Here is a 26,828-nt window from a genome sequence, read left to right as displayed (position 1 = left end):
AATCGTTTATAAATTCGTTTGGAAAAACTTATCACAGAAAAAAGCAATCCACAAGTCAAATGTGTAGTATTTGTTTTTAATAGTAAATGATACTAATGAAAATAAAGGTCTGTACTATGATTAAAGCGATGTGATATCTTGTTGTATATTTTTATCTTGTCTATTTCAACTTTTGATTGTTAGAAATGTCGGAAATAACCTAGATATCTCAATTCTCAACCTTGGATCATTAATGTACATGCAAAACTATCCTAAGGGCTTTCTAGATCTAACAAGTAGAAGCATAATAAATCTTAAAACTTAGATCTAGAGAAAATGGTATTTTTCTTTTGATCTAGATGTTCTAAGATCAAATCCAATTGGTGAAGAATCGATATGGATCTCGCAAACTAGCAAGTCTTCCACCCGATGTCACTTTCTTGGATCTTGGCATGCAAGGAGGTGGAATCCTCTCTTAGATGGGTAGTGGTTAGAGCTTTCTCCCTAGAAATATGAATAACAAGAATGTTGAAACCCTAACTCCTAAGAGGGTTTATATAGACTTCCATGTGGGTTTAAGTGATTTCAGCTCATTTTGGGCTTAGGTTTCTTAATCCAACTCACTTTGGTTCTAAATAATTAATTAGCCTTAACATGCTTCAATTAATCATATAACGTAATCCAGATATAACATTCATAAGCTCTTATGCAATATCATATATTTACCAAAATATCTTTATGCATACATGTAAATAAAGAACTCCACTATCCCTCAAGTAATGTCCCCTAAGAATTTGAGTTCAAGCAGGGATCAGTAGGGCTCATAAGAAAATACTAACTCCTTTAAAATTTAATTCTAAAGTTGACTTAACATTTCACTATAGAAAATGATCTATACTCTAGTATCTTATGATATTAGAGCAAGATACTAAAACTCGAGTTCGTAACCTACTATCCACTATATGTAGGCTTCTCATAAACTAATGTTTGTAATATAACAAGATAAATATTATTAATATGTTGAAATTACCCTCATACTTCTTAAGTCTCATATCATCACATTACGTGATCAACTAACATACTCTTAACTTTCTACGAGTACATATTAAATTCCACTTAAAAAATTATTACAACCATAGATTCTCTTATTAAATGTCTTTAGGATCATTTAAGGGAACACATTGTTTCAAATTCATAAGATATCATGATGTCTCTCTTGAGTATACATATTGTCACTTACCTTAATCAATAATGACTCAATCCTTAAGGAATATATTACCATCTTAGTGTTTCACTCATAGGTCAAAGTCACTAAAGACCTTAGCAATAGCTCAATATCATCTCAAAATTAAAAGTTTAATATAACATAATGGTTTGGATAAATTATGACTACTTGATAGCCAATGCCATGACCTACCATAGTTTTTGTCCAATATGTAACCATATGTACTAATGTACCCACCATAGGAAATCTATCTCGATAATCAAAACAAGTCATTCCTCCAATTAAGAGGTAGTACACTACAACCTCAAATGGATTGTCTAAGTTCATAAATCAATTATGAACAACCCATCTACTTGTAATGCACCAAAATTATGTACAATACAAAAGATATTATGCTCCGAATATAATAGATAAATTAGGAAACAAAAATCATATTATAAATAATAAAATCTATTTATTGTTACGTCATATCATACTTTTAAGGGCTTTATCTTAACAAGAAACTTTTTCAATCCATTATTCTTAAAGACAACGTTTGGTTGATAGGATAAAATTTGCATATTCTAATATATCATATCCAATTGAATAGGAAATACATATCCTATGATATGATTTCTAATTAAATATGATATTTATATATATATATATATATATCATGTGAACATGGTATTTTAAGGTGGCATATTCAATGAGATCTGTTATGTTATATCATGTTTATATTTAATTTGTGAAATAAAAAAAATGAAATATATATTATTTTCAATTTTTAAAATAAAAATTATATCACTTTCCAATATTTTCTATTTAAAAAAAATTAAAATTTCTATTATATTTAACAATATTTATAATTAAAATATTTAAACTTTATAAAAAAAAAAATATATTATGTTATTCAATAAATAAAAATAATTAATATTAGTTTATAAATTTTTTTTAGTTTTTCTTTTTTAACCATGAATTTAATTTATAAAAAAAAAATTATTTTGCAAAATGAGTATATAAAAAATGATAAAAATAAATAAATTTATGATACATAGTGTTAGCCCAAGGGTTCTCCTAATCGGGTTTTGATGATAACAAACCATGGTTAAGTAACTAATTGGTTTATATGTTTAAGAATCCCAGGTATAAACTCGAAAATTCATCAAATAACCAAATGGATATAACATCGAGACGTTTGGAAGACTTGAGATCATAGGAAACTAATGTAAGATGAATGCATGAGTGCACTTAGGATTTTCATACGTTTTAATGCATCTTAGAAAACTCGGTTTATTCTTTAAAACGTCAATTTCATTAAAACCCGAGTTTTTAACTAATTTACCTTAGGAAAAATGTTTCAAAATTAGCTTAATAATTTACCTAAAGATCTTGCATAAGTGTTAGAAAAGAAAGGAATAAAAAAATAGGTTTTTCGGGGCCAAAAAGGGTCAACCGGTCGAGACTATGGCCAAGCGGTCAAGACTATGGCCAACCGGTCAACCGGTTGAGGAACCAGTCGACCGGTTGAGGTCGTCCGGTCGAGGACCGGTCGAAGAAGGTTAAAAACCTTCTCTCTCTCCTAGTAGCCTTCTCTTCCCGGTAGAGGTGATTCCTTTACCGGTCGAGGTCCAGTCGAGGTTCGGTTGAGGCAACGGTAACCTATCATGCATTAAATGCTCCAACGGCTAGTGATCCGGTCAACCCTTTGCTCGTTCGATCGAGGCTACTTTCTGCTGTTTTTGTCCCCCGAGCTTAGAAACCTATAAATTGAGAGCTCCACTTCATTTATGACTAAGAGAACCTTTACAATCAATTGTCTACCTACCTGTTCTTGATAAAAAAAAGCCCTCATTTCTTTCTTAGTGCATTAAACCATCACTTGCATATTCTTAGTACACTCTTGTAAATCATCCTAACTTTCTCTTGTACTTGAGTCATCCTTAAGCTAGGTTGAGAGTTTCATCTTTGTGTAAATTGAGTGTGAAAGCCTTCAAGTGGTTCAAATCTTGAAGAGATTGTGTAAGAGCCTATTGAAGCCGAAATCCAAGTGTAAGAAGATTGAAAGCTTGATTGAAGCTTCAAGTTAGTGGAACCCTCACTCGGTTAGGAGATTGAGGAGAGTGGACGTAGGTAAGGGAGTGTCGAACCACTATAAACCCGAGTTTGAATTCTCTAACTTTATCTATTTCCTTTATTTATTTTGTGCATATATTATTGTGTGGAAAAATATTTTGAAAAACCCAATTCATCCCCCCCCCTTTGGGTATTTTACCATTTATCTTATCTCATATTTGGTTGAACATATGATAAGATAAGTGATGAGATAACTTATTTTATCTCATCACTAACCAAACATAAAATAGATATCTCATATTATATCTGGTCAATTAAATATGACCTAAATTTCTTACCCTGATTTCATGCAAGAGTCTCATTTAACCTATATGGATGATGAGAGAGGACACATTCAAGAAATTTAATATTTTTTATTATACACTTCTTTAAATTTATTTATTTATTTATTTTCTCCATTCAAAATATTTGAAAATCTATAAAATTGTAAATAATTTCTATTATATTTGTTTTAATTCATATCTTCTTCAATATGCATACTTGATTTTACTTACCATTTTTCAATGATAAACCATACAAAAGAATTTGAATTATTTTCCCCGTTCTTTTTCATTTTCTCAATATTTTCTATGACCTAAATATAAGAATAATTGTGATATTTTAAGAAATTTTACTTCTTAAATAAGAATTGCTTTCATGCGACCCAAAAACACTTCTTTTTTATTTTTCTAAAACATGGATATTCATATTACATTATAAAGTGAAAGAGGGTTTTATTAAGCACTCTTACAAGTGATATTTTACCTTTAAATTATGCTTTTATTATTCAAAAAAAAGCTTATAGAATTGTAAGTTAGGAGAGCTTCTCAAGGACTAAAAAGTGGCATTTAAAAGTCAAAAGGAGGACTTTCAACTAGAAGATTCATACTCTCAAGCATGATTTTTTTTCATGTTTTTGAAAAAGTATAACATTCATGCTTTTCCCCAAATAAAATGCATGAAGCAGCAAATGTTTTACAAGTATTTAGAGAGAACTTTCAACTATGAGACCCATATCTTCAAACATGATTTATTCATGGTTTTGAAAAAGTAGACACATTCATGTTTTTCCTCAAATACTATGTGTGAAGCAAATTTTTATTTAATTATTTTTTTTAAAATATCATAATTATTCTTCTTTTAATAAAGTAAACACAAAAACTTAAAATAAAAAATATATATTTAAATATAAAATAAGCAATAAATTGTAATATAGAATACTTAGTGCTCGCTTAGATTTTTCCGTTTTTTCAAAATAAAAGAATAATAGTAATTTTTATATGAGATACAAGAATTTTTAGAGGTTTGCTACGAAACAAGACTAATTAATTAAGGAAAAACATCTAAGAAGATGAATCGAGTAATTTAAAACTTTTAAAAAATATTCGATTTAAACTATAAATAAGCATCAATTGAAGTAAATAAGTAAAAAGTAAAGGGAAGAGGGATGCAAGCGCTTTTATAGTGATTAAGAAAACCTACATACGCCCACTTTCCTTAATCTCCTAATTCCAAACTTTCGATATTGTGCACTTGGATTCATGGCTCCAATGGCACTTGAAGTCTCAAACGCGTAACTTTGAATAAGTAAATGAGATTTTAGAACATTCAATCAATCTAGCACAAGTGAGGCTCAATACAAATGAATAGTTAAGATGAAATCAAAAAGGCAAGTGAAAGATTTAATGCATTTGAATAGAGAGATTTAAATGAGAGAAAATTGTTGGCAAGCAAGTTAACACAAATGTTCTCTTATCAATAAATGCCGGAGAGCTTTCCAATTTATAGTTTCAATTCAACCAATTGAGTAGTCATTAATGCATTTAATGCTCAACAAGTGACCATTTGTCATTTTTTAGGCTTAACCAACTCTCGACCAAAAAAGTCAAAGGCTTTATCGGCATTGTCAAGGTTTTAAAAAAGAAATGATATTTTAAGGGAACTTAATCGGTCAGGTAAAGCCTAACTAGTTCAACCAATTCAGGGCTTCCTTGATTGATTAAGTTTAAAACAATCGAAAATACTTCCATTTTTATTCCTAACATTTTATTTAAAAACCTATAAGGGTATTTTTGAAAGGATTTAACAAGAGGTTTTGAGGTAGAACACGTATTCATTCATTTTTAAAAGCTTAAGGTCACTTTTTAAGAAAAAAAAAAGGTATGAATGAGTACATTTGAAGTGTATAAAAAACAGTTCAATCCTAAGAGCACCCATGAGATTATCTTATAATTGTTTTCAGACTTTTAAGTCTTCAATAATTCATCTTTTTATACCATTTGAATTTTTTCAAAGCATATTTTGAACTTTCTTTTAAAATTGTCAAGAACACGTGATATTTTGAACTATTTAAAAATTTAACTACCTCAAATTTTATAATTTTTGAAAGTGATATTTAAACACGGGAACATTATCTTTTGTATAAGAAATTATATTTTTCTTTATACAAAAGATATTACTATTTTTAATTATAAAAATAAAAAACACAAAGCATATCTAAACAAACACTCAATTATTAGTCTAAAACAATTCATAAAGCAGTTGAAAAGGAGCGGGTAAGAACGTAACACATAGGATACTCAATTACCATCCAACTTCTTATCATGTGATTCCTATTTTATTGTAACCATGACAAATAATTGTTTTTGTAATTTCACTCTTAACCATAGTTTTCGATTATTCAACTTCAAACGTAAGATGACATAGTCTACAGACACAGCCGATACCAACTCCAAGCGAATGGAGGATGACCCATTTTGTGATGCACGCATCCCATAAATTCTCAGTGGCTTCATCCAAATCCAAATGGGGAGCAGGTTTGAAAGGAAGACAGAACGGTTTATCATTTTCAAATTAATAATCTACTGCACTTATTTTTTGAAAATATTTAAATTTTTATTATAGAAAAATTATTTTTGTAAAAGGTGATAATTTCATCTTAGCCCATTGATTTATGTGAAACACTTTGACCTTTTTGACCTTTTTGGTTTTCTGCAAAAGTGCAAACGAGATTCAAATTCATTTGTTTATTTACGGTACAAAAGCTTAACGAGAAACAGCTGGCAGCCTGACACGTGATAACAATTATATTTATATTTTTTCTTTCTGAACGATGTTTGACCAAACTGGGCGTAGGACCAAATGTGGGGACCCCAGGAGGGTGCTGTGGTGAATAATACAATTCGCAGATTGGAGCGTGCGCTGCACGCCTCATAGAGGGGCGTTATTTGTTTATTTATTTTTTTGTGATATCCAGCATCCAGGAGGTGATGATGAGATTGATGAAATGGCACAAAAAGGGAGATGCGGTTCCACAATCCACTCTCTTTGGCTCAAAGTCAACGACCCTCCCTCGCCCACTACTTTTTTCCTGCGATCTCTTTTGTTTTTTATGCTCCTCTTCATGTCCGCGTGTCCGCTTCCTGACTACGTCACCATCCTCATGTACTTGCTATTGTGCGCCAGGCCGTTTCCTCTGCGCTCTTTACGGGTAGGAACACCAAGTGACCGCCCTCATTTGCCTTGTCATGTCCCTCCTTTTAAAATTTTTTAACATTTCTTATGAAGTGAAAAAAAAAGGGTTAGTTAAATTGTAACCGTCCATCAAATGGTGCTGGTGGTGGGACCAAGCCAGAGTGATAGTATCTGGACTTATCGGACATGGTGATCACCAGGAGCGCATGAGGAAGCAAGTATGGGATCTCTACCCTCCCATATTTTAGTATTTGATTGTGCAAGTGTGGGTGCGCAGGATAAGGGACGTAGGATTATAATTTATAACACCAGCGCAAAGTCGACTCCGTCATCGTCACCGTCATTCCCCCCTATAAAGGCACCAAATCTCGCTGAAAACTGAGCTTAGAGCAGCTAACCATGGAGGGACTCCCTTCCGGTTACCGGCCGAATGTTGGAGTTTGCCTCATCAACTCCGACGATCAGGTACTCACAGTTTGCTACTCTCAATTTAAGAGTTTACTCTGCTCCATTTGGTTGGTGAGAAATTTCAAATCATACGAAAACGAAACAAAATTATAAATCTACCACACTATATGCGACTTCAACTTGTTATCGGATTTCTTTTAAGTTTTCATTCATTTTCCTGAGGCTTCTCGGTGACCAAACGGGCCGTTGCTAGTAAATGATTGTGAGCGGTGATAATTAAGCTAGGCTTAATATGATCCGGGTTTTTTTTTCCTTTGATTCGAAGCCCTAGAAATCTTTTTTTCTAGATGATAACTGATTTGAGTGTTCGCGTGATCTTTCTGTGATTGGATTGAGAAGTGCTTCTGGGATCGTTTTATTTTATTCTTTTTTTTTTGGAAATTAATGGAGAATTTGGAGGTTGAATTCTAGAGGCTGTTTAATATTTTGAAACAGTTTTCCTTTTTCTTTTCTTTTTTTTTCTTTTGAAAATGAGCAATTTTTGGTTTCAAAAGCAAGCAACTTACGTTTAATTTGTCTGTAAACAGAGGTTTAGTCATTTGTCTGCATTAGATTTTACGATTAAATATCTTTGCTCCTGTTCTTATGCTAGTTTTCTCTGTCTACCTGTAAAAGGAAGATGAATTAGTTAGTTGGCTCCCTGATTAAGCGTTCAAAGCACTCAAAGAAAAAGAATTGAACAGAGGAAGCAACGAGCAGAACGTTTGCTAAAAAAATTTAGGAGGTTATGGCTTGATATATAGGGATGCAAGTAGAAGTATAACTAGATTTTGACTGCTTCAGGCGGATTTGGCTACTTTTTTGGGAAAAAATGTTTGCTTTGTATAATTTTTATTTTATTGTTGAAAACTTAAGATTTTAGCCTTATGATTTGTAAAAGTTGGAAAAATTAGAGCTGAATCTTTGGATTCAAGAAATTTCTGTTTTCTTAACTCCAGCTGATGAAAATCTTGGAATCTGGACCAGTGTTACCTTAAACATTGGCTCTGAGGTACTGAAACAGAATTGTATGGTATTTAATTTGGAATGTGGAATAATAGGGATAGGCATATTTAAATTACTTGATAGAATGTGATAAGCTAGTTGAACTGCAAGCCTACTTGTTTTAGGTGATGTAAGTTGAATAATTGGTCATTATCACAAAATTCCCATTTTCCATTCTATCAGGCTTGCATTTCTTATTACTATTTTTTTAGTTGTCTTACAAAAGATAAAGATACTGTACAATCAACCGAGGATTTTGGAATCCTAAGTTAATGTTTGACTAGTATTTTCGAGGTACCATTTTTGTTGTTAGAGCCTAAACAAGAGAAAAAACTTATCTTTAATGCAGGAAAAGTACTTTCAAAATGTTTAGCAATTGATGCATGAAGTTAACATTTTGTTATGCCAGTTTACCACATCTGGATCTCTGTAATCTGGATGGCAATTTGATTGGCTACAGACATTTCATGGTTACTCATCTTTGTACTGTTGGGTCAAAATCAAGCTGAAAATTGAAAATTGGAACTATAATCATACTGATTTTTAGCTTGTCATGCTTTGTGGCTGAACTCAATCAAATGCATTGAAAATTGTGCTGTTTGAAAGAATTCCTCAACATGTGCAACTTTTGTCTTGAAAAGAAGACACTATATTGTGATTATATCCATAACTTAGGTGGAGTATATTGGAAATAGAGAGCATTTTTCATGGTTAGTATTTTACACTTCAAATAAGCATACATTTACCTTCTTTTTTTTCTTTTTTTTTTTGCAGGTTTTTGTGGCTTCCAGATTGAATGTTCCAGGTGCATGGCAGATGCCTCAGGTTATACCTAGATAGATGCTCTGTTTAAATATAAAAAACCATTAGATCTTATAACTTAAGAATATATTATTGTCTTTGTGACCTGATGGGAACTTTCATACTTATGGACAGATACTGTGGAGACAAATCATCTATTTAATTTTGCTTTATATTCTTTTTAGTTATATAGTAGGCACTTGCCCTGTTTTGGTGCTGATCACTAAAAAAATAGCCCTCTTATACATTGTTACATTGTATTAAGATGCTTCTATACACATACACACACACACACACACACATACATATTAGCTTGGCTTTACTTGTAATATTCTCATTTTTTTATCACCAATATGTTGGCGACATCTCTCAACAAGCTTAATTGCCACTTTTGGGATTCTCAATTTTAGGGGGGTATTGAAGATGGTGAAGAACCCAAGTCTGCAGCCATGAGGGAATTGAGAGAAGAAACTGGAATAGTGTCTGCCGAAATTATTGCTGAGGTTGGTAAAAGAAGAAACTTTTACATGCTCCAGTTTTCTGTTGCATCACACACAAGGGTATGCTGTGCTTAATGCTGACATGAAGTTCTCCTGTAATTATCAGGAGAGGAAAATTATGTAATTCTCTAGTTGGCTGTTCTTGTAGTTCAATATTGGTGTGTGGCACACCGAGTTCATGTGCAACTATATTCATGTTTTAGTGATGACACAACCCCCACCCCACCCTCCACCATCCTTTTACCCTTTAAAGAAACACCCAGATCTTCTAATTCATCCATTCTTCTCTCTTTTGGTTTTTCACAGGTAATTTTTTTGTTCCTAGGCATTGAATCTGGAATATTCCACATCCACATCCCCATCCCCACCCCGTGCCACTTGAGCCAGGCCCCAAGGGCAATTAATCTATTCCTTCTCTTGTGAGAGAGCTGAGGCTCATTTGAGAAATACAGTTAGTTAGTTGCTCCATCACATATTGATTTGAACAATTCTTTGTCCCTAGTTTTAAAATTTTTAGAATCTTTTTTATGGTTAAGAGTCGGGATATTTAACTTGACTTCACTACTTGAATGCTTAGCAGTTCCTTGAACTCTCAATTCTATTACATAATAGTTTCCCTTTTAGTTACTTTTTGAGCTTATGTTTTATCCTTTTAGAGTCATCCTGATGAAGATATTAAATATATATAACATGAGCATGGTATAGCATAATCAACTGAATGCATTATACATCATTCTTTATGATATGCTCTTTAAAGTTGCCTTCCTGTTAATCTAGTGAACTAGTATGCAATTAAGACCTTTTTTTGCTCTATAATTAAGGGTGTCTTTGACAGGTCCCAAATTGGTTGACGTATGACTTCCCTCCTGCTGTGAAGGCCAAAGTCAATCGCCTGTGGCGAGGTGAATGGCATGGTCAGGCGCAGAAGTGGTACATGCTATATCATTCTCAGTTTTCATTGGAATTGCAATGTTTATAAAATAACAATAATAATGGCAGCCATTGAATATGCCTGATTTTTTGTTTGAATCTTACTTTAATATATAGTTTCAACATGTGTCTAGATCATACATATCATGTAGGGATTCAACTTGGTTATGATTGTTATGAAAAATGGATATCTGTGGTATATTGGATGCGCATGTGACAACAAAGAGAAAAATATAATTATCCCTCTTAGGGTACCTGGTTGTATGTTCAGAAAACCTTTGGAAGTTGAGTTTTCAGGCAACTTTTCTGGCACTTTTTCAAATTGATAGCAGTAAAGGTTCAACCTCAATTACCTGGTTTATTCATGATTCATTCACTTGATTATCCCTCCACAATCATTCTCTCCACATGTGGAACTAAGAGAATCATTTAACCCTAATTTATGGATTCCATATTTATGAAATTGGTCTTGGCCATTTGATGATAAGAAAATCATTGTCAACAAGCCCTCATGGAATCAATGCGAGGCCAATCATATCCATAAATTCACATGTAGCAAAAAAAACTGAAGATTTAGATGGAAATTAAGATGAGATAATGATTTTTAAGTCTAGGTAACATTTACCTATTTAAACAGAATTTATAGTATTCTTTCTGATAGATCAAACAGGATTCTAGCATGTTAGTGAAGTTTTAGGCATAATTTGGGAGATTGGAATGAACTTTCATTTTCTCCAAAGTGGAAGTAGATACTAATGTTTTAATTTACAATTTCAAAAGCTTGTGCTCATCAACTAGATATTGTATCCTGTGATCAGTTAGGATATTCTTTCTTGTGTTATGAATTGCAGGTTATGAAGCCTAAATGAAAGGTTTTGATATTCTAACAAATACTGAAAAGAGGGGAACATCCCTGCTGAAATCTAACACTATATTTGGCTTCAGGAATGAGAACCTTTTACTGTCTCTGAAAACAGAATACACTTATTCTTTTTATTGTACACATGTCTTCAAACTTTGTGCTATCAAAATATTTGTGGGATTTTTTCTTTTTTCTTACTATTATATGAGGCTGTGAAAATGAATGAGAAAAAAAATGAAAAGAGAATCTTTAGTCTAAAAGTTTGGAAAATTGACAGGTTCCTTATGAGATTAACAAAAGACGACAGTGAAGTCAACTTAGCGAGTGGTGAAGCAGAACCAGAATTCTCAGAGTGGAAATGGTCAAACCCTGAAGAAGTTATTGAGCAGGTATGCTGCAAAAACTTCAATCACGAATATTCTTAATTTTGGGGTTATTTTGTATGTATTAAGGGCTTAGTAAGCATGGGAAATGATTGGCAACAGGCAGTGGACTACAAGAGGCCGACATATGAGGAAGTGATGAAAACCTTCAGACCTTACTTCAGTGGGAATGCAAACTCTGCCAAATGTAGATCAGCAAAATGGTGAATGCAGTGGGTGTGGGAGGTTTTGCAGCTCTGCAACTTCATCTCTCACTCTATTCGTTTAACTTGGGACTCAAACTTTGTTGGCTGTAAAAATGGATGTGGCAGGTAGACTTCGTATTTAGATGGTTGGATAATTGTAATAAAATGTTTATGCAAAAACTCACTATGTTTTCATGATATCGCTTAGAAGGATGATTGCAACCTAATGAACAGAAAATGTTAAAAAAAAAAAAAAAAAAGAAAGAAAGAAAGGGAAGTTTAGTGAGGTTGGGATATGTTGCAGTTATGCCTGTCTACCTTTGTATATATGTTATGTTATTGATTAACTTTTATCCCATAAGATGGACAAAACCATGGTCTGGATCAATCCCCTATGGAAGTGTTTGGATACCTTCACGTTCCCCGTGTGAGGCAACCGAACAATGATTTATTACCTCCCTTTTTCCCCTGGTGCTGTTCGGTTTCTCCGTGTGATTATTCTGAGAAGTTCTAGACCTTTAATGAATTACAATCCAACTTTTCTTCTGACGTGGTTGTCTAAATGTATCATTTTCGATTTATTTACTGATTGATTCAGTTTTTTAGTTTATTAATTGATAGAATTCTTTGTCCATTTTTTTTTTCTTCTGTATTCAGTTCAAATTCGTATATCAAGATTGCGGTTCTTATTTTTCACAAGAAATCTCAAGATTTCTGGATAGAAAGCAATAAACAGGGGTGGAAGCAGCAGGTTGCAGGCAAATGCAGCCTAAATTTTAAAAAATATATCCAAACCTGGATAATATTTATATTAACAAGTTAAAATTTTGTTACATCTTTTTAATTCAACCAACTTAATTTTTTCTTCATTTTTTCTCGAATTAATCATGCTACAGAAAAAAGAAGAAAAAAAAAAGCGAAAAAAATATTATTTACGCTTTAATTTGCTTTAATGGGAAGCGTTTGTTGTAACGTTATAGTGATCACCTAAATTATCGGGTGCGTACTATTTTCTGGAAAGGGTAGACAGAAATAATAAAAAGGAGATAATTAATTTAGATACATTTTTTTCAGCGGGTACGTGCTCTTTGTTTTCGCTTTAATTTAGATATAATTGCCCTTTAATTTTGGTTTTCCACTTCGAGCTAAGTTTGACTTTGTTACTAATCCACGTTATTAGGTGGTTGATAATTATCTCAAAATATTTTACAATATGCTTGCCATAGTGTTCTTCCTCCTTCACTCCTCTCTGAAATTTTGGTAGATATTTTTTTTCCATGATTTCGATTTTCTATCCCTGATTTCCCGCTGTTGCTTCGCTGAACCCAAATGGATTCTCAACCCCAAAACCCTAATCCTCATACCACTTCCCAAAATCACAAACAAAAACCAAACATGGACAAGTTGAAAAAAGCAGTATTGGGGGCAATGACCTTGGATTCAGCTACCCCATTGTCTGAGGAAACAAAGAAGTGCATCGAAAAGCGTCTTCTCCAGTTATTCCCCGTGATCCGAACTCCTGATCACCCTCCCTACGCTTGGGTACTTTTCTTTTTTTTTCTTTTTCTGCTATTTATTTTATGAAAATGAGGAGGGTTTAAAGTTTTTTGAATCGAGAACAAAGTTCTCCACTTGATTTAATCTAATTGCCAAAAAAAAATTCCCGGGAAAAGAGCAATCTTGTGGTGTGAGTGTATTTATCATGATTGTTTGAAGGAAAAAAAGGGTTCTATTCATTCCAAAGTCATAAAATTTGGGAAACCAGTTCAATGTCTGTATTGATTTTATTGAGTTATAGAGCTACATGTAATCGCATTGATAAGTTTTGATTTCCATTTGTGAAATGGTGAAAGTCTGGTTTTTGTGCAGATGATATTGGATGCGATTAAGACATTGAAAGAAAAAAGGGGTTCAAGTGAGAAATCTCTGTCAGAGTTCATTAAATCAAATTATGAAGTGCCTTGGGCTCATTCAAGTTATCTAAGTCACCATCTTTGTAAACTTGCTCAGAATGGTGACATTGTTGTTACATCTGATGATCATTATATGATTCCAACCGGAAACCCTAACCCTAAGCGGAAAGAAAAGCAGCAGAAGCGGAAGCGTCATCAGGGTAGGGGACGCCGTGGTATTTATGACAAGGAAGCAGTGGTTGAAAAAAAAAATCAACTAGGAGAACAAGAGAAAGTGGTGATTAAAGAATTGAGTCAAGCACAAAAACATGAAAATTATGTCATTGATGGAGCAAACGAACAGGATTATCAAGTGAATGAAGGAAAAAATCAATCACAAGGACAACAAAATGAGGTGAGATCCGAGTTACTGCAATCATCATGCCTCAATGATGATAATTGTGCTACTTTGATGGTCATACCTGTTGAATCCTCTAGCCCTAGGGTGGAAGATGAGGAGGGGGAATCTGTAGAGGAGCTGCCAAAGCAACGAAATAGGAGGAAGAGCCCGTTTGATTCATTGCCCCCAGTCAATACTCAGCATCATTTTGAGGAGCAACAGCCACAATCTCAACACCAAGGCATAGCTTCTATACCAGAAGAGGATACAGATGCAGGGGCATTGCTGCCCATAGGTCCTCCTCAGCATACATTCTCCCAGCATCGAGGCCACGGAAGGCCTCCTGAACCACAACCTGATACAATTACAAGAGATGAAGCATTGTTGCCTTTGCAGCATGAGTCTTATCAACAGCACCCACCACAGAATCGAGGGCGAGGGAGACCTCGTAAGCTAAAACGAGACACAGAGATTACGGTTGGGGATTTTTCAACCTCTCAGAATCTAAGACGAGGAAGACCTCGAAAGCCAAAACAAGATGCAGAGACTATGATGGGGGGTTTTTCAACCTCTCAGAATCTAAGACGATCTAAACGAAAGCCTCATTTTGACACAACTATGGAGAATCATTGTCCCCTCATAACTGAGCAGCAGCAACCAAAGCACATCCATATTGGGGAAGTCCTTCAAAACCTTGATTGAAGGAACCCAGGACAGCTACCACGGTGCTAAAAATTTCCTTTTAGAATTAACAATAAAGAGTGGTGGTAGTATCTGTAGTAGTGTTGCAGTAGATCGTTGTGGGGGAAAGATGAATTGCTTTACAATGGTTATTTTGTAATTAGGGTTTTTCTCCTTTTAGTTTTAAAAAGTTACTACTCTCCATTTTCTTGTATGGCCAAGTCCTTGAATGGGCAAACTATTGGCAAACAAAGTGTTCCAACCAAGTTATAGTGGTAGAACATTGTATTAGTTTTATGGTTGGAAGTAATAGGTTAGTAGAACCGGTAGTTTGAAAGCATACACCTTAGCAGCAGAAGCTTAGGGTGTGTTTGACAGTAATTTTTAGAAGTGTTTTTAATATTTTTAATATTTAAGTAACTATTTGTTTATCAACCGGTTAAGAAAATTCGGCCTCAATCTTTTGAATTTTAATTGTTAGCGCTTCAATAAATTTCTAGTTCCTACATGCATGGTGCCATTGAATGTAAAGGTTGTCAGCAATGGTGCATGTGTAAAGTCAAACTCAGTTGGAAATTAGACATGTTTGGAGAGTTTGAAGGTTGTGTACGTAGATGTGGTCACCCACTATGCATGCATTTGTAGAGCATGGCCTTCTATTTTAGGCATTGAATTATTTGATCAAGTGGATGGCTTTCTGCATATTTGTAGGGCTATGGAGTATGGGCCCCCCGAATTTTATGTTTTGGCTTTAAATGGCAAAATGACGACCCATCTCGTTTCCTGATTTTGACGTTTCTATGGAATGCATAAGACAGTCACTTGAGTGTTAATGGCTTCCCTTCTTAACCATTGTTAAGGCCTAGAGATGTGGTAGCGGGGTTGAGGTCTATTGTCAGCCTCACTCCCATTCAAGTCAAGCACTCTTCATGGCTCTGCATGTATAGTTTGCAAAGCTAGGGACTTGTTTAGTAAATGTTTTTAAAACATTATTTTTGAAAATAGTTTTTGAGAAATTTTATTTTATTTTTATAGAATAAAAGTTTGTTTGGAAACTTAAAATATTTTTAACATATTTTTAATATTTTTAAACGTGTTTTAAAAATAATTTTTATATATAGTATTTTATTTTTAATCATTCTATATATTTATATAATTATTTCTTAAAACAATCCTCATAAAATAAGTGAAAAATAATAAAAAATAATTAAATTATGTTCCTTAAAAACATTTTGTTTTTTTCTTAATAATAGAAAATAAAAAACAACTTTTAATTATTAAATGTGTTTTTCATGTTTTTTGTTGTGAATAATAGAAAATTGTTTTCAAAAACAATTTTAAATCCTAATTTTTTATTTTCTTTTTGGAGGAAATGATGTCCGAATAATACCTTAAATTTCATCAAACTAATACCATTTTTAAGTGCTTTAATTTTTCATCTTTTAAGTGTTTTAATAGAGGGTGTTTGTTTTTTTTACTTAATTTTAAATAGAACTTTAATCCTTAATAGTATTAAATATTAAATTATTTATTTTTAAATATTTTATTTTTATTAAATTTTAAAAAGTAAAAAAAAAACCAATAAAATATTTTTTTATTTAAAAAAAATCAAAATATTTGATTTTTTCTATTTAATAAAAAAAATTTATAATAAATTATGAAAAAAATATAAAAACAAACTATCTTAATTCTATCCGTGAATTACTTTCAACAATAAACTTATAAAAAAAAAATTCAAATGCTTTCCAACAAAATATTCCATAAGTAATTTTTTTAATAATATTTTTTATAAAAAATTATTAAATTTATTTTTAATACATATATTGTCAAACTCATTTTAAGACTTTGATTAAAGGTATACAAAAATTTAGAAAATATTTTTTAAAAGATTAAAAAATTATTTGTAATGGTTCATGGAGAAGCAATTAAAAAGATTGCTTTACAAGAAAAATCGCTTTCTACAGAGAGACTTTGAAATGTACTCCAAAAGTTAAGAACGAAAGACAAAGACTTTGAATTAAAATTTGGAAAAGTGTATGTAAAATTTGGGACATATCTGAGAAGATAATGACAGACAACCACCGTTTTAGACCATGGACCATGACAATCTCGGCCCAATAGTCAAGGGTGCACACGCCTGATGGCACCGTTTCTCCACGTCTAATCCCACAACCCCCTTTCACTGTAGCTATGATTTTTAGAAAGATGAGTGTATTTTACGGACTTTATTATTATTATTGAAAAATAGCTTTTAAATTAAGCAGTAAAGATGTTAGTAGTGAAGAAGAGCCTTCTTTTTAGGCCATTAGCTTCCTCGAATGGCGTAAGGAAACCAACTCCTAACAAAAGTGCTCTCTCCGCTTCCCAGGCATATTTATGATCCATCCGTCCGGACACAGAAAATAGTGGGAAAAAATTCCGACTGAAATGACCGGAAACGTTGTCGGCGAGTCATCGATGATACGAGGGTGAGCCTGTGAGGGAGATGGGCGGAGGAGTAGGAGGTGGAGGGGCTATAGTCGATGGCTTTCGCCGCTGGTTCCAACGTCGCTCCTCTCGTTTCAATCATAACAATAACAATGATAATAATAAATATACTGAAAAGATTCAAAACGCCAGAAACGACCAAGTTTTGCTCAGCGATGACGGCGTAGACTCCACAAGTGAGGAAGTAGGACAACATCTAGAAGATCGGGTGCGGTTGAAGCTCATCAAAGTCCCCAAGCGAACCAATCACAGACTGACATCCATGGATTCTCACAGGAAGGTCTGTTCTCATACGACTCCAACTACTTTATCTCTCTGCAAAAGCTTTGTGCGTGTTGTTGGATAAGATAAGGTTCGCATTTTTAGAACTGCCTGCATTAATTTCGTCCTTTTCCTTGGCTGAAGATTGGGCGAAATTTAAGGTCTTTTGGATCATTCGGTTTGTTTTCGCAGTTTCTGTTTTTTTACAGCAAACTGTTTTTATTCTGAATTTGTTGTATTTACATTTTACACAACAGTCGAGTTGACAAGTTCAATTTTTTTTGTCTATATAACGAAATATATATTTATATATAGACACATGCGTATCATGCCACCGTTCTCTGGGAGCACTTCCTCGAAGATTGGTCTTTGGACTGACTCAAGGTTATTTTTCCCTCGTGTTTATCATCATTTTGCGTTGCTCTGTTTGGTTGTTGAGAAAATGTAGGAAAAGAAAAGGAATTAGATTTTCATAACGTTGATTTTTCATCATTTGGACAGAAAATCAACATAAAGCATACATTAAGAGTTATATTTTCTTTTCTGTTCTTTTCTTTAATTTTTATCACAACCAGAGGTAAGGTTTGTGGTTCGATCAGAATACTTTTCTACGAGTTGGTTATTTCTTCAATGCAGCTCTATATGATCAGATTCACCGTCTTGGTTTCCTGCGAATCTATTTTTGCATTAGAAATTTTGTGTTTTGTATGATATTGAACCTATCAAGTGGGAGATATTTTGGGTTGGCTTGGTTCTTCTGATGCATTAGAACATTGAGATTCTTGGAGAACGTCGATTCACAATTTTTGACTACTTATTTTTTTGGTAGCCTATGTGTCTGTTTCTCCTTGTTCTTTGCTGTACTTAACTCAGTCATGGTCTTTTAGTGTTCCATGAGATTCAAATGGGTTAATCCAGTTTTGCTAGATCATAATAAGATTAAATTTAATTAAAACATTTGGATGAAGCCTACAAAGATGCAATTATGATTGTAAAAATGATACTAAATGGTGATCTGTTGGAACCTATGCTTTGCTTTTATGATGTCTATGTTACCTAGTGCATTATTGTATTCTTGTACATCATTGTCCTATTTGATTCTATCTATTGAAAGTTGATATATTGCACATGAGTGTGATTCATCTATGATCTACTTGCATGGAATCTCTCTTTGTTGAATATCTTGTGCTAGGTGCCTAACAAATTTTTTGTCATCAAACCTATTACAAAGTAGTAATTATTATATCCTTCTTTTGATTTTTTTCCTTTCATGGGGGCTACACTTGGAAGTGGTTCTTCCATTCCCCCTTCCTTTCCTGTTCTGGTTTGTGCTCTTGTGCTGTTATCCCTCTTGCCTTTAATCACTGAAACCTAGTTCTCTCAAAGTTGTTTGTTTTATCATTTGTTGAATTTAAAGTATTAATTAACCTCCATTAACTTGGTGGTATCAAAAGAGGAGTGGGTGGTGGAGGTTTGGGACCCTTCAGTTGAGGGGGCGGGGGGGAGTTGGAGTCTTCATTTTTCTAGGGCTTTCAACAATTGAGAGGTGGACTTGGTGGAATGACTCCTCTTGACAATTCAAGGGAAGAGGGTAAGTGCAGATTTGGAGGATAGGGTGATATGGAAAAAGACTAGCTGAGATTTTTTCTGTTAAGTCCCTGTACAGTGCAGTCGAGCCTGGAAATACAGTCCTGTTTCTGAGGAGTATCATATGGGGCCCTTATGTTCCTCCCAAAGTGGGTTTTTTTGCTTGGGAAGCCTCCTGAGGGAAAGTCTTAACATTGGATTAGCTAAAGAGGAGGGGGTGGACCCTAGCTAACAGATGTTTCTTTTGTCTTGCCAATGAAAAGTCTACTAATCACATCTTAATTCATTGCACAAAGACTAAGGTTTTGTGGGAGTCATTATTTGCTCTATTTGGTGTGACATGGGTTCTTCCATTCTCAGTTAGGAAGACTCTCCTTGGTTGGTATGAGTCCTTTGTAGACAAGAAGAATAAAAAGGCTTGGATGCTGGCCCCTTTATGCCTTTTTTGGGTGGTGTGAAAGTAAAGAAACAGAATAGCTTTCAACAATGAAGAGCTTTCAATTCATAGGATGGATAATTTTTTTGTGTGTAGTTTTTTGTCATGGACTAAATTGCATATAGATGATAGTCCTTTACCTTTAATCGATTTTTTTTTATTAGTTGGGTTCTAGGTGAGGAGGGTGAGGTTTTTTGTATCCCTTCTTATTTTTTGTTGTTTTTGCCTTTTGGCGCTTGTTGTATACTTCCTGTATACTTTGGATTGGCCTTAGGGCTCCCTTTTTTCCTCATTTATAAATTATCTTATGCTTTTACCTATCAAAAAAAAAAAAAAAACAACCTTTACCTAAGCATAATGGAATTTTGTTTCACCTCCCTCATAGGTGCATGCTACTTAGGATGTCCTATCAGAAAAAGGAAGGGGAAAAAAGAGAAGAAGAAGAAGAAAAACCCCCATGCTCTTGAATAGCTCAGGAAGCCAGGATTTTGCTCAGATGGGGGAGGATGAAAAGGACTAAAAATTGAAATATGGTTGCTTCTCAGTGTAGTTGCAGTTGATCATCATCATTTGTTCAAAACTCTTTTTATTTAAAGTGTGAAATATATGGAGATTCAATAACAAGTAATTGGCATGCTTGATGGGCTTTAATCATCTGGCTTTGAATTTCTGTTAAATTATCATCAAATCTTTTCTTTCTAAAAAATGTTTTTGAATACTTATATGCTTCTCGTTTTTCTTTTTCAACATGAAAGGATGTGATTTGTTAGTGGGTTTTAATGGGGAAGTAAAGAGGCACTGATACAGAAGAGAGACTAAAACCATTCCCCTTTGCATTGCTTATGGACTAAACCTTTAGACATGCTTGGTGCAACCTATAAAACACTACCACAGTGCTCTAGTGACCTCAATCAAGTATGATTGAATGACTAAAACATCTTCTCATGTATACATGAAATACCATCTTGTAATCTTCTTGAGTAGGTCAAGTAAATAAATGATCAGTTTCATTGACAATGTTGGATCATTTGAAGGTTGCTGATATTAGTTTGTTTAACACAGAGCATGCTTGACAAAGAATTCTTCACAGAATATGGTGAGGCAACTCAATATGAAATCCAAGAGGTAGTTGGCAAAGGAAGCTATGGCGTTGTTGCATCTGCAGTTAATACTCACACTGGAGAGAGGGTAGCTATAAAGAAGATCAATGATGTTTTTGAAAATGTTTCCGATGCCACCCGCATTCTAAGAGAAATTAAGCTCCTTCGGCTGCTTAGGCATCCTGATATTGTACAAATAAAGCATATAATGCTTCCTCCATCTCGAAGAGAATTTAAAGATATTTATGTTGTTTTTGAGTTGATGGAATCTGACCTTCACCAAGTAATTAAGGCAAATGATGATCTCACGCCCGAGCATTATCAATTTTTCTTATACCAGCTTCTTCGAGCTCTAAAATATATACATACAGGTTGGACCTTTGTTTAAAATTGTGCCATTATCGTATTTCTTTTGGTTCTATATTCTCAATGACCAATAATATTGTCTTTATTTTGCAGCAAATGTGTTTCATAGAGATTTAAAGCCAAAAAACATCCTTGCTAATGCAGACTGCAAACTGAAGATTTGTGATTTTGGGCTTGCTCGCGTGTCATTTAACGATGCCCCATCAGCTATCTTTTGGACTGTATGTATCTATTTTTTGCAATGAAATTATGAGCTTTAGTGTTATTTTAACAGGATGAGTCTGTAACTTATCTACATTTTGAAGGATTACGTGGCAACTAGATGGTATCGTGCTCCTGAACTCTGTGGTTGCTTTTTCTCCAAAGTAAGCTTATGTAATCTAGGGCTTTTGTGACAGTTTGTGGTTTCAGTTGCATTTGTCTGTATGTATCTTTTACTTTGTTGGATTATCCTGTTTTATATTTTTACTTTTATTCTTTTGATAGTCAATGAATTGATATCTTTTAATATGATAATATGCATGTAACCTGGTTACTTCTGTGGTTGCTGCTAATAGTTTATGACTTCCATGCAATTTCCTTTGATTGTACCTATGTACCTGTGTTTCTAATGCATGAATTGATGTTAATCTTTACATTATTTAGAAGTTTGCCTATTTAGTTATCAAATCTGGCTTCAGGAATTTGATTCATGGTTTAACTATTTGTTACACTGTTGTGCAACTGCACATGCTTTTTGGTTCCCACTTCAAGAATGTTAATCAATCCTAGTGGTTCAGTGAACATTTATTTATTACTACCAAGTTGCATGAAGAAAACTCATGAATTCCTGAATTATTCCAGCTATTTTTCATGACTACCCCCTGAATCTCAAACAAATTTCCAATCTCAAGTTGGCTGCCATGTTCACAATCTAAAGCTAACTCTCTAGAGTTGTCTTAGTATTGGTCCTAGGAAGCATTTCCATTGGAAGAATAAATACCTGAATTTTGATGGCCTCTGGTTGCACACAAATTTCTTCAATACAGTAGTTCTCTATTCAGACCAAATCCCTACCTTCTACAGTCAGTTTTTATGGCTTTTCTTGAGGCAAATTGTGGCTTGTACATTCATTTCTAGAATTGTACAGTATTAATGAGATTCTATTCACAGCACTTACAAGAGAATTTTTTACAAGGTTGAACCATACATAGTTTCGTTCAGATCAAATGGTACCAATCATTGCAGACTATGTAATTTGGAGATTTGTATATGTGATAGTAATTTTTATGTATGTTCCTGTTCTAGTAATGTCAGAATTGAATTTACAAAGAGCCCTGATTTTCCTTTTCATTTTTTTTTCCTTCATCCTTTTTCATTGAGGTCATGGTCAATTATTATCCGGGGTGGAGTTGCTGGCAATACTTAAAAGCCTGCATGAACTTTTGTTTCTGATATATGATTTTAGCTTAGATGAGCATGTGACTGGCTGCCCTTGTTCTACCTGTTTTGTATCTTATTTTTGACAGGACGGATTGATCATCTGTAATAATGTATCTGTTGCTTTTGTTTATCAAGATCTCCTAACATTAAGAAATATTTTGTAAAAGCAAGCAAGGAGTTTTATACTAATATCTGTGTTATTTATTTCGATTGAACTGATCATACACCATAATCCCTCTGAAATGGTACAGTTTCTAAAGCTTTTCATCTTTTGCAGTACACCCCTGCTATTGATATTTGGAGCATAGGATGTATATTTGCAGAAATGCTTACTGGAAAGCCCTTGTTTCCTGGTAAAAATGTGGTCCAACAATTGGATCTGATGACTGATTTGTTTGGCACCCCTTCTTCTGAATCTATTGCGAGGGTATGTTCTCAATTTTCAGTTGGTTTTCCTTCTAGGGAAACTAGTCATGATTTTAAGCAGTAGCCACTCTGAGTTTTAATGTTACATTTATTCTAAACTAGGATGTGCTCTTGTTTTCTAATGATTTTCATCTTTTACAATGCCTGCAGATTCGAAATGAAAAGGCTAAAAGATATCTGAATAACATGAGAAAAAAATCACCAATTCCTTTCTCGCAGAAATTCCCCAATGCAGATCCATTGGCTGTTCGCTTGCTGGAGCGTTTGCTTGCATTTGATCCTAAAAATCGACCATCTGCTGAAGAGATAAGATTTAGTTGAACTGGCTATAGTTTTGCATCATATGTTATATTTATTTACATGTGAGATCTCTTTAATATGAATTGATATAATTATGTATCCTGATACTGGCAATTGTTTTGTTTACAGGCATTAGCTGATCCATATTTTCATGGTTTAGCAAATGCAGACTATGAGCCATGCACACAACCCATTTCAAAATTTTTGTTTGAATTTGAGAGAAGGAGATTGACAAAAGAAGATGTCAGAGAGCTAATTTATAGAGAGGTATGACCACAGTGAGTGATATTGTTTTTTTTGGTTATTATGCTTTACTTCTTGTCGCTTTGCCATCATTCTTTCTTAGTTTTACTTGTGATGTTTTTGTTTTGATTTTTATTCTTTTTGAAAGCAAACAGATTTTAGAATATCACCCACAGATGTTGCAGGAGTATCTTCAGGGCACTGATTTGACTAGCTTCATGTATCCAAGGTTTGACATTCAAACATATTTTGCATTGAATTCAGTTCAAGTCAATCTTGGGTCTGCCAACTTGTCCTGGATCAGTACATAATTTATTTGTTTATTCTTTTCTTCATGCTCATTTGCATAAGGTAAAATTTTATATCAAGTTTGCTTATATTATTAGTTAGGGGCAAAGATTCTTGTATCTTTTTCAAAGGATTAATCAAATATGCAAGCAAACACCACAGGTTTCAACTTTCAAAATTATTTTTTAATCAGAAATTTTCAACTAATACAACTGTGCTCAATAAGTTTTTTGTAGGTTTGCTTATGCTATCTAATTAAAATAAAGTAATAAAACACAGGTATATGATCTGTGTTCAAGTTTTTTATTATTAAAAAGAAGAGGAAAGTTGGGCACTCATTGTACACTTCTGGTGTACATGGGTGGTGCCCCCTTTCTTGATGTGCCTTTCCTAATAAATTCCTTCTTACTTAGGCAAATAAATGGATAAAAGAAGGAGAAGAAGAAGAAAGAAAAAGAAAAGAGTAACTCATGGATTTAGGGGAAAAAACAAATTCAAAGGAATAGAAACTGTGTGGAAAGTTCATTAAATATATGATCATGCAATCCTCTTCCTTCAAAGCATCCTATTAAGCTCATTTTAATGCTCTATATGATTAAATGAGGGTGCCAAGTTCCAAATCAATTGTTTTGTTATTATGCATGATGAATGGGAAAGCAAAGCATTAAAGTAAGTGTTCAGAAGACTAAAAGCCTTGCTCCTTTTATTTAGCATCTTTGTTGTTAAGAAAATTTGAGGCACAGAACAGATTACTAGTGTGCTGGAGGACCTTATTAGCAGGCAGTTACAGTCTGCTTGGTTCACCAGGAGAGAGGTGAAAAACATAAAGCGTAGAAATCTTTTGGTTTGTCCATTCAACATAAAGAAGGATCAAAAAACAAAGGGAAAATGGAGACTATGAAAGAAGTTCTCCCTGGGACCTCTAAAACTATTCCCAAAGTTGAAATGTTTGAGAGAGAACCTAAAACTGAAGTTTATTGAAACATTTTATGCACAAAGTACAAGTGCTTTAGAAAAAGGATTTTCTCATCATCAAACAAACTGAAGAAAATCCTCAATCCTTCTCTTCTCCTCTTCTTTTCTCTTCATTATTGTCTCTTTTTCTTTTATTGAAGCAAACTGGCTGGTGGTTTAAGCAGCCTAATTTCAGTGTCATGATTTGCATCTAATGTGTAGGCTGTTACTTCCTGACCGGCAATATTCACCATCTATGGGCTAATTTGAGATTTATGGTTTTAAATTTTGCATTCAACGAGGGGGCATTTCTTTCACTTGGCATTTATTTTAGTTCGCTGTTTTATGTTAAGAGTTAAAACATTTATTAACCCAAAAGAATTCTTTACCTCAACCCAGTGGAGTTGATCGATTTAAGCAACAATTTGCCCATCTTGAGGAACATCATGGTAAAGGTGAAAGAACTGCGCCACGCCTGAGGCAGCATGCCTCCTTGCCTAGGTGAAGTGTTGGATGAAATATATTCACCTTCTTCTGTTTGAATGCTCTATGTTTTTTATATTGATTTAAAACTTTTTTTGTCTGCAGGGAGCGGGTCTGTGCTCCCATAGATGACCCTGTTAGCCAAACTAATGATTTTGAAAAGCGTACTGCTGCTTCTGTTGGTCGCACAACACTTCAGAGCCCTCCAAGGTTTCAGGCAATCAATGTATCAGAATCTGCAAACAAGAAGGTAACCACCATGCAGAATGGGGCTAATAAACCAAACTATAGTGCTTGTAGCTTGATGAAGAGTCCCAGCATTAGTGCTTCTAAGTGCATGGAGGTAAAAGAAAGAGACTGTGAGGTAAGAGTCTTTTAATAGTGTGGCTATTATTAATGTATAAAAAGTCTGCATTGGAATGTGAATAAACACTTTTCCCGACACAAGCTATGGTTTCTATTACTAGGGTTTTAATCCTATTCAGATTTAGTTAGAGAAACAAAAGGCTTCTGCACTGCTATATGGAATCTAATGAGTTTTTTTTAAGAGTAGAAATATGCATCTTATAAATGTCTTAATGTTTCCCTTTGTTGGTAGTGTGTTTTTAAGTCTTTGTTTTACAGTTGACTTGAGGTCCCTTTCAAATTTGATTTGCCAAAGTTTTCACCAAACTTGGATTATCTGACTTCAAATTTCTGAATAATGTTTAAGCTTTCTGTCAAAAAATAACTGGCCTCTCCATTCTAGTTTCATATGAAATTTTTTAAAATCGAACTTCTTCTATTCTAGTAAAATATTTTTCTGTCCACACTCCACTATTATCATAACAAATCTTTACTCACTTTAGGAACCAAGCTTAAAAATGAAGCATGAAACTACAATATATGCCCTGTCATGTTATGTGATATGTGTTCACATTTCCCTCCAGGATGAAGCAATTCCAGAGCAGAATGCAGAGGCAGCTGAAAGGTTATCACAAAAGGTAGCAGCATTGTATGCCTGATGGCCAGATAAACAGTGAACTGCATGGCTTTATTTCTTTATTTAATGAGACCCGATTATTGCTGGTCAAAGGCAATACTAATTGTTGAAGGTTACTAGAAATGTGCTATTGTTTGCTACAATTGAATACCTTGTAGTTACTATTTCATTGGGGCTCATAAAATACATATGGGAAGAGACGCATCTATTGAAGGGGAAACAATTGAAGTGAGAAGGATTACTGATCACTGGTATGATTCATACAACACTGGACAGCTACAAAGCCATTATATTTAGCATTTAATATCTATTAATCCTGAATGCAAGATTCTTGTTTGCTGTTCCAAACTTCCATAGCCTTATTATCAGTGCACTTGAACTAATTACCTTGTCGTTTTAACCATATAACTCGTACATTTACTGTCTAAAGAATATGGTATCATAGTGTGACTTTTGTGCTCGGTTTTGGGATCACATCTTGGCCCCCATTTTTCCCATGAACCTGGCTCCAAGAGCCACTGCATCGTCCTGGATGCTTCTCAATGGCATTCCACCCTAAATGTTTGTATTGTTCGTTTTATCATCATACAAGCTTCATTTGATTGATGGGAAATTGTATTAGAAATAGATGAGAA

The 26,828-nt window shown here is 33.9% G+C and overlaps 3 protein-coding genes across 5 annotated transcripts; all 3 read left to right on the top strand.

Annotated features, from left to right (window-relative positions):
- Nucleotides 1-7,112: 7,112 nt before the first annotated feature.
- On the top strand, nucleotides 7,113-12,434 carry LOC117925880 (nudix hydrolase 25). The gene is made up of 6 exons (XM_034844992.1): nucleotides 7,113-7,237; nucleotides 8,999-9,049; nucleotides 9,436-9,528; nucleotides 10,361-10,455; nucleotides 11,595-11,706; nucleotides 11,803-12,434. The coding sequence occupies exons 1-6, from the start codon at nucleotides 7,172-7,174 to the stop codon at nucleotides 11,905-11,907; spliced, it is 522 nt and encodes a 173-aa protein (XP_034700883.1). The 5' UTR covers nucleotides 7,113-7,171; the 3' UTR covers nucleotides 11,908-12,434.
- A 382-nt stretch (nucleotides 12,435-12,816) lies between these two features.
- Nucleotides 12,817-15,293, top strand: LOC117919324. Its single transcript, XM_034836500.1, has 2 exons — nucleotides 12,817-13,427; nucleotides 13,755-15,293. Exons 1-2 carry the CDS (start codon nucleotides 13,215-13,217, stop codon nucleotides 14,877-14,879), a joined length of 1,338 nt encoding a protein of 445 aa, XP_034692391.1. The 5' UTR covers nucleotides 12,817-13,214; the 3' UTR covers nucleotides 14,880-15,293.
- A 1,858-nt stretch (nucleotides 15,294-17,151) lies between these two features.
- LOC117919310 (mitogen-activated protein kinase 9) lies at nucleotides 17,152-26,576 on the top strand. 3 transcript variants are annotated; one of them, XM_034836478.1, is made up of 12 exons: nucleotides 17,535-17,625; nucleotides 17,922-17,990; nucleotides 20,692-21,100; nucleotides 21,189-21,316; nucleotides 21,401-21,460; nucleotides 22,795-22,944; nucleotides 23,094-23,249; nucleotides 23,373-23,510; nucleotides 23,642-23,715; nucleotides 25,128-25,229; nucleotides 25,317-25,575; nucleotides 26,141-26,576. In XM_034836478.1, the coding sequence occupies exons 3-12, from the start codon at nucleotides 20,695-20,697 to the stop codon at nucleotides 26,213-26,215; spliced, it is 1,548 nt and encodes a 515-aa protein (XP_034692369.1). In that variant the 5' UTR covers nucleotides 17,535-17,625; nucleotides 17,922-17,990; nucleotides 20,692-20,694; the 3' UTR covers nucleotides 26,216-26,576. The 3 variants fall into 3 exon arrangements, with proteins under 3 accessions (XP_034692360.1, XP_034692369.1, XP_034692378.1); XM_034836469.1 differs by lacking the exon at nucleotides 17,922-17,990 and having other exon boundaries at nucleotides 17,152-17,625; XM_034836487.1 differs by lacking the exons at nucleotides 17,535-17,625; nucleotides 17,922-17,990 and adding an exon at nucleotides 18,081-18,183.
- The last annotated feature ends 252 nt before the right edge of the window (nucleotides 26,577-26,828 follow it).

This window comes from Vitis riparia, chromosome 1 (genome assembly GCF_004353265.1).
Source record: "Vitis riparia cultivar Riparia Gloire de Montpellier isolate 1030 chromosome 1, EGFV_Vit.rip_1.0, whole genome shotgun sequence".
NCBI classification, from domain to species: Eukaryota; Viridiplantae; Streptophyta; class Magnoliopsida; order Vitales; family Vitaceae; genus Vitis; species Vitis riparia.
Note: the sequence above shows the minus strand (reverse complement) of the source record. Positions and strands in the feature narration are given on the sequence as shown.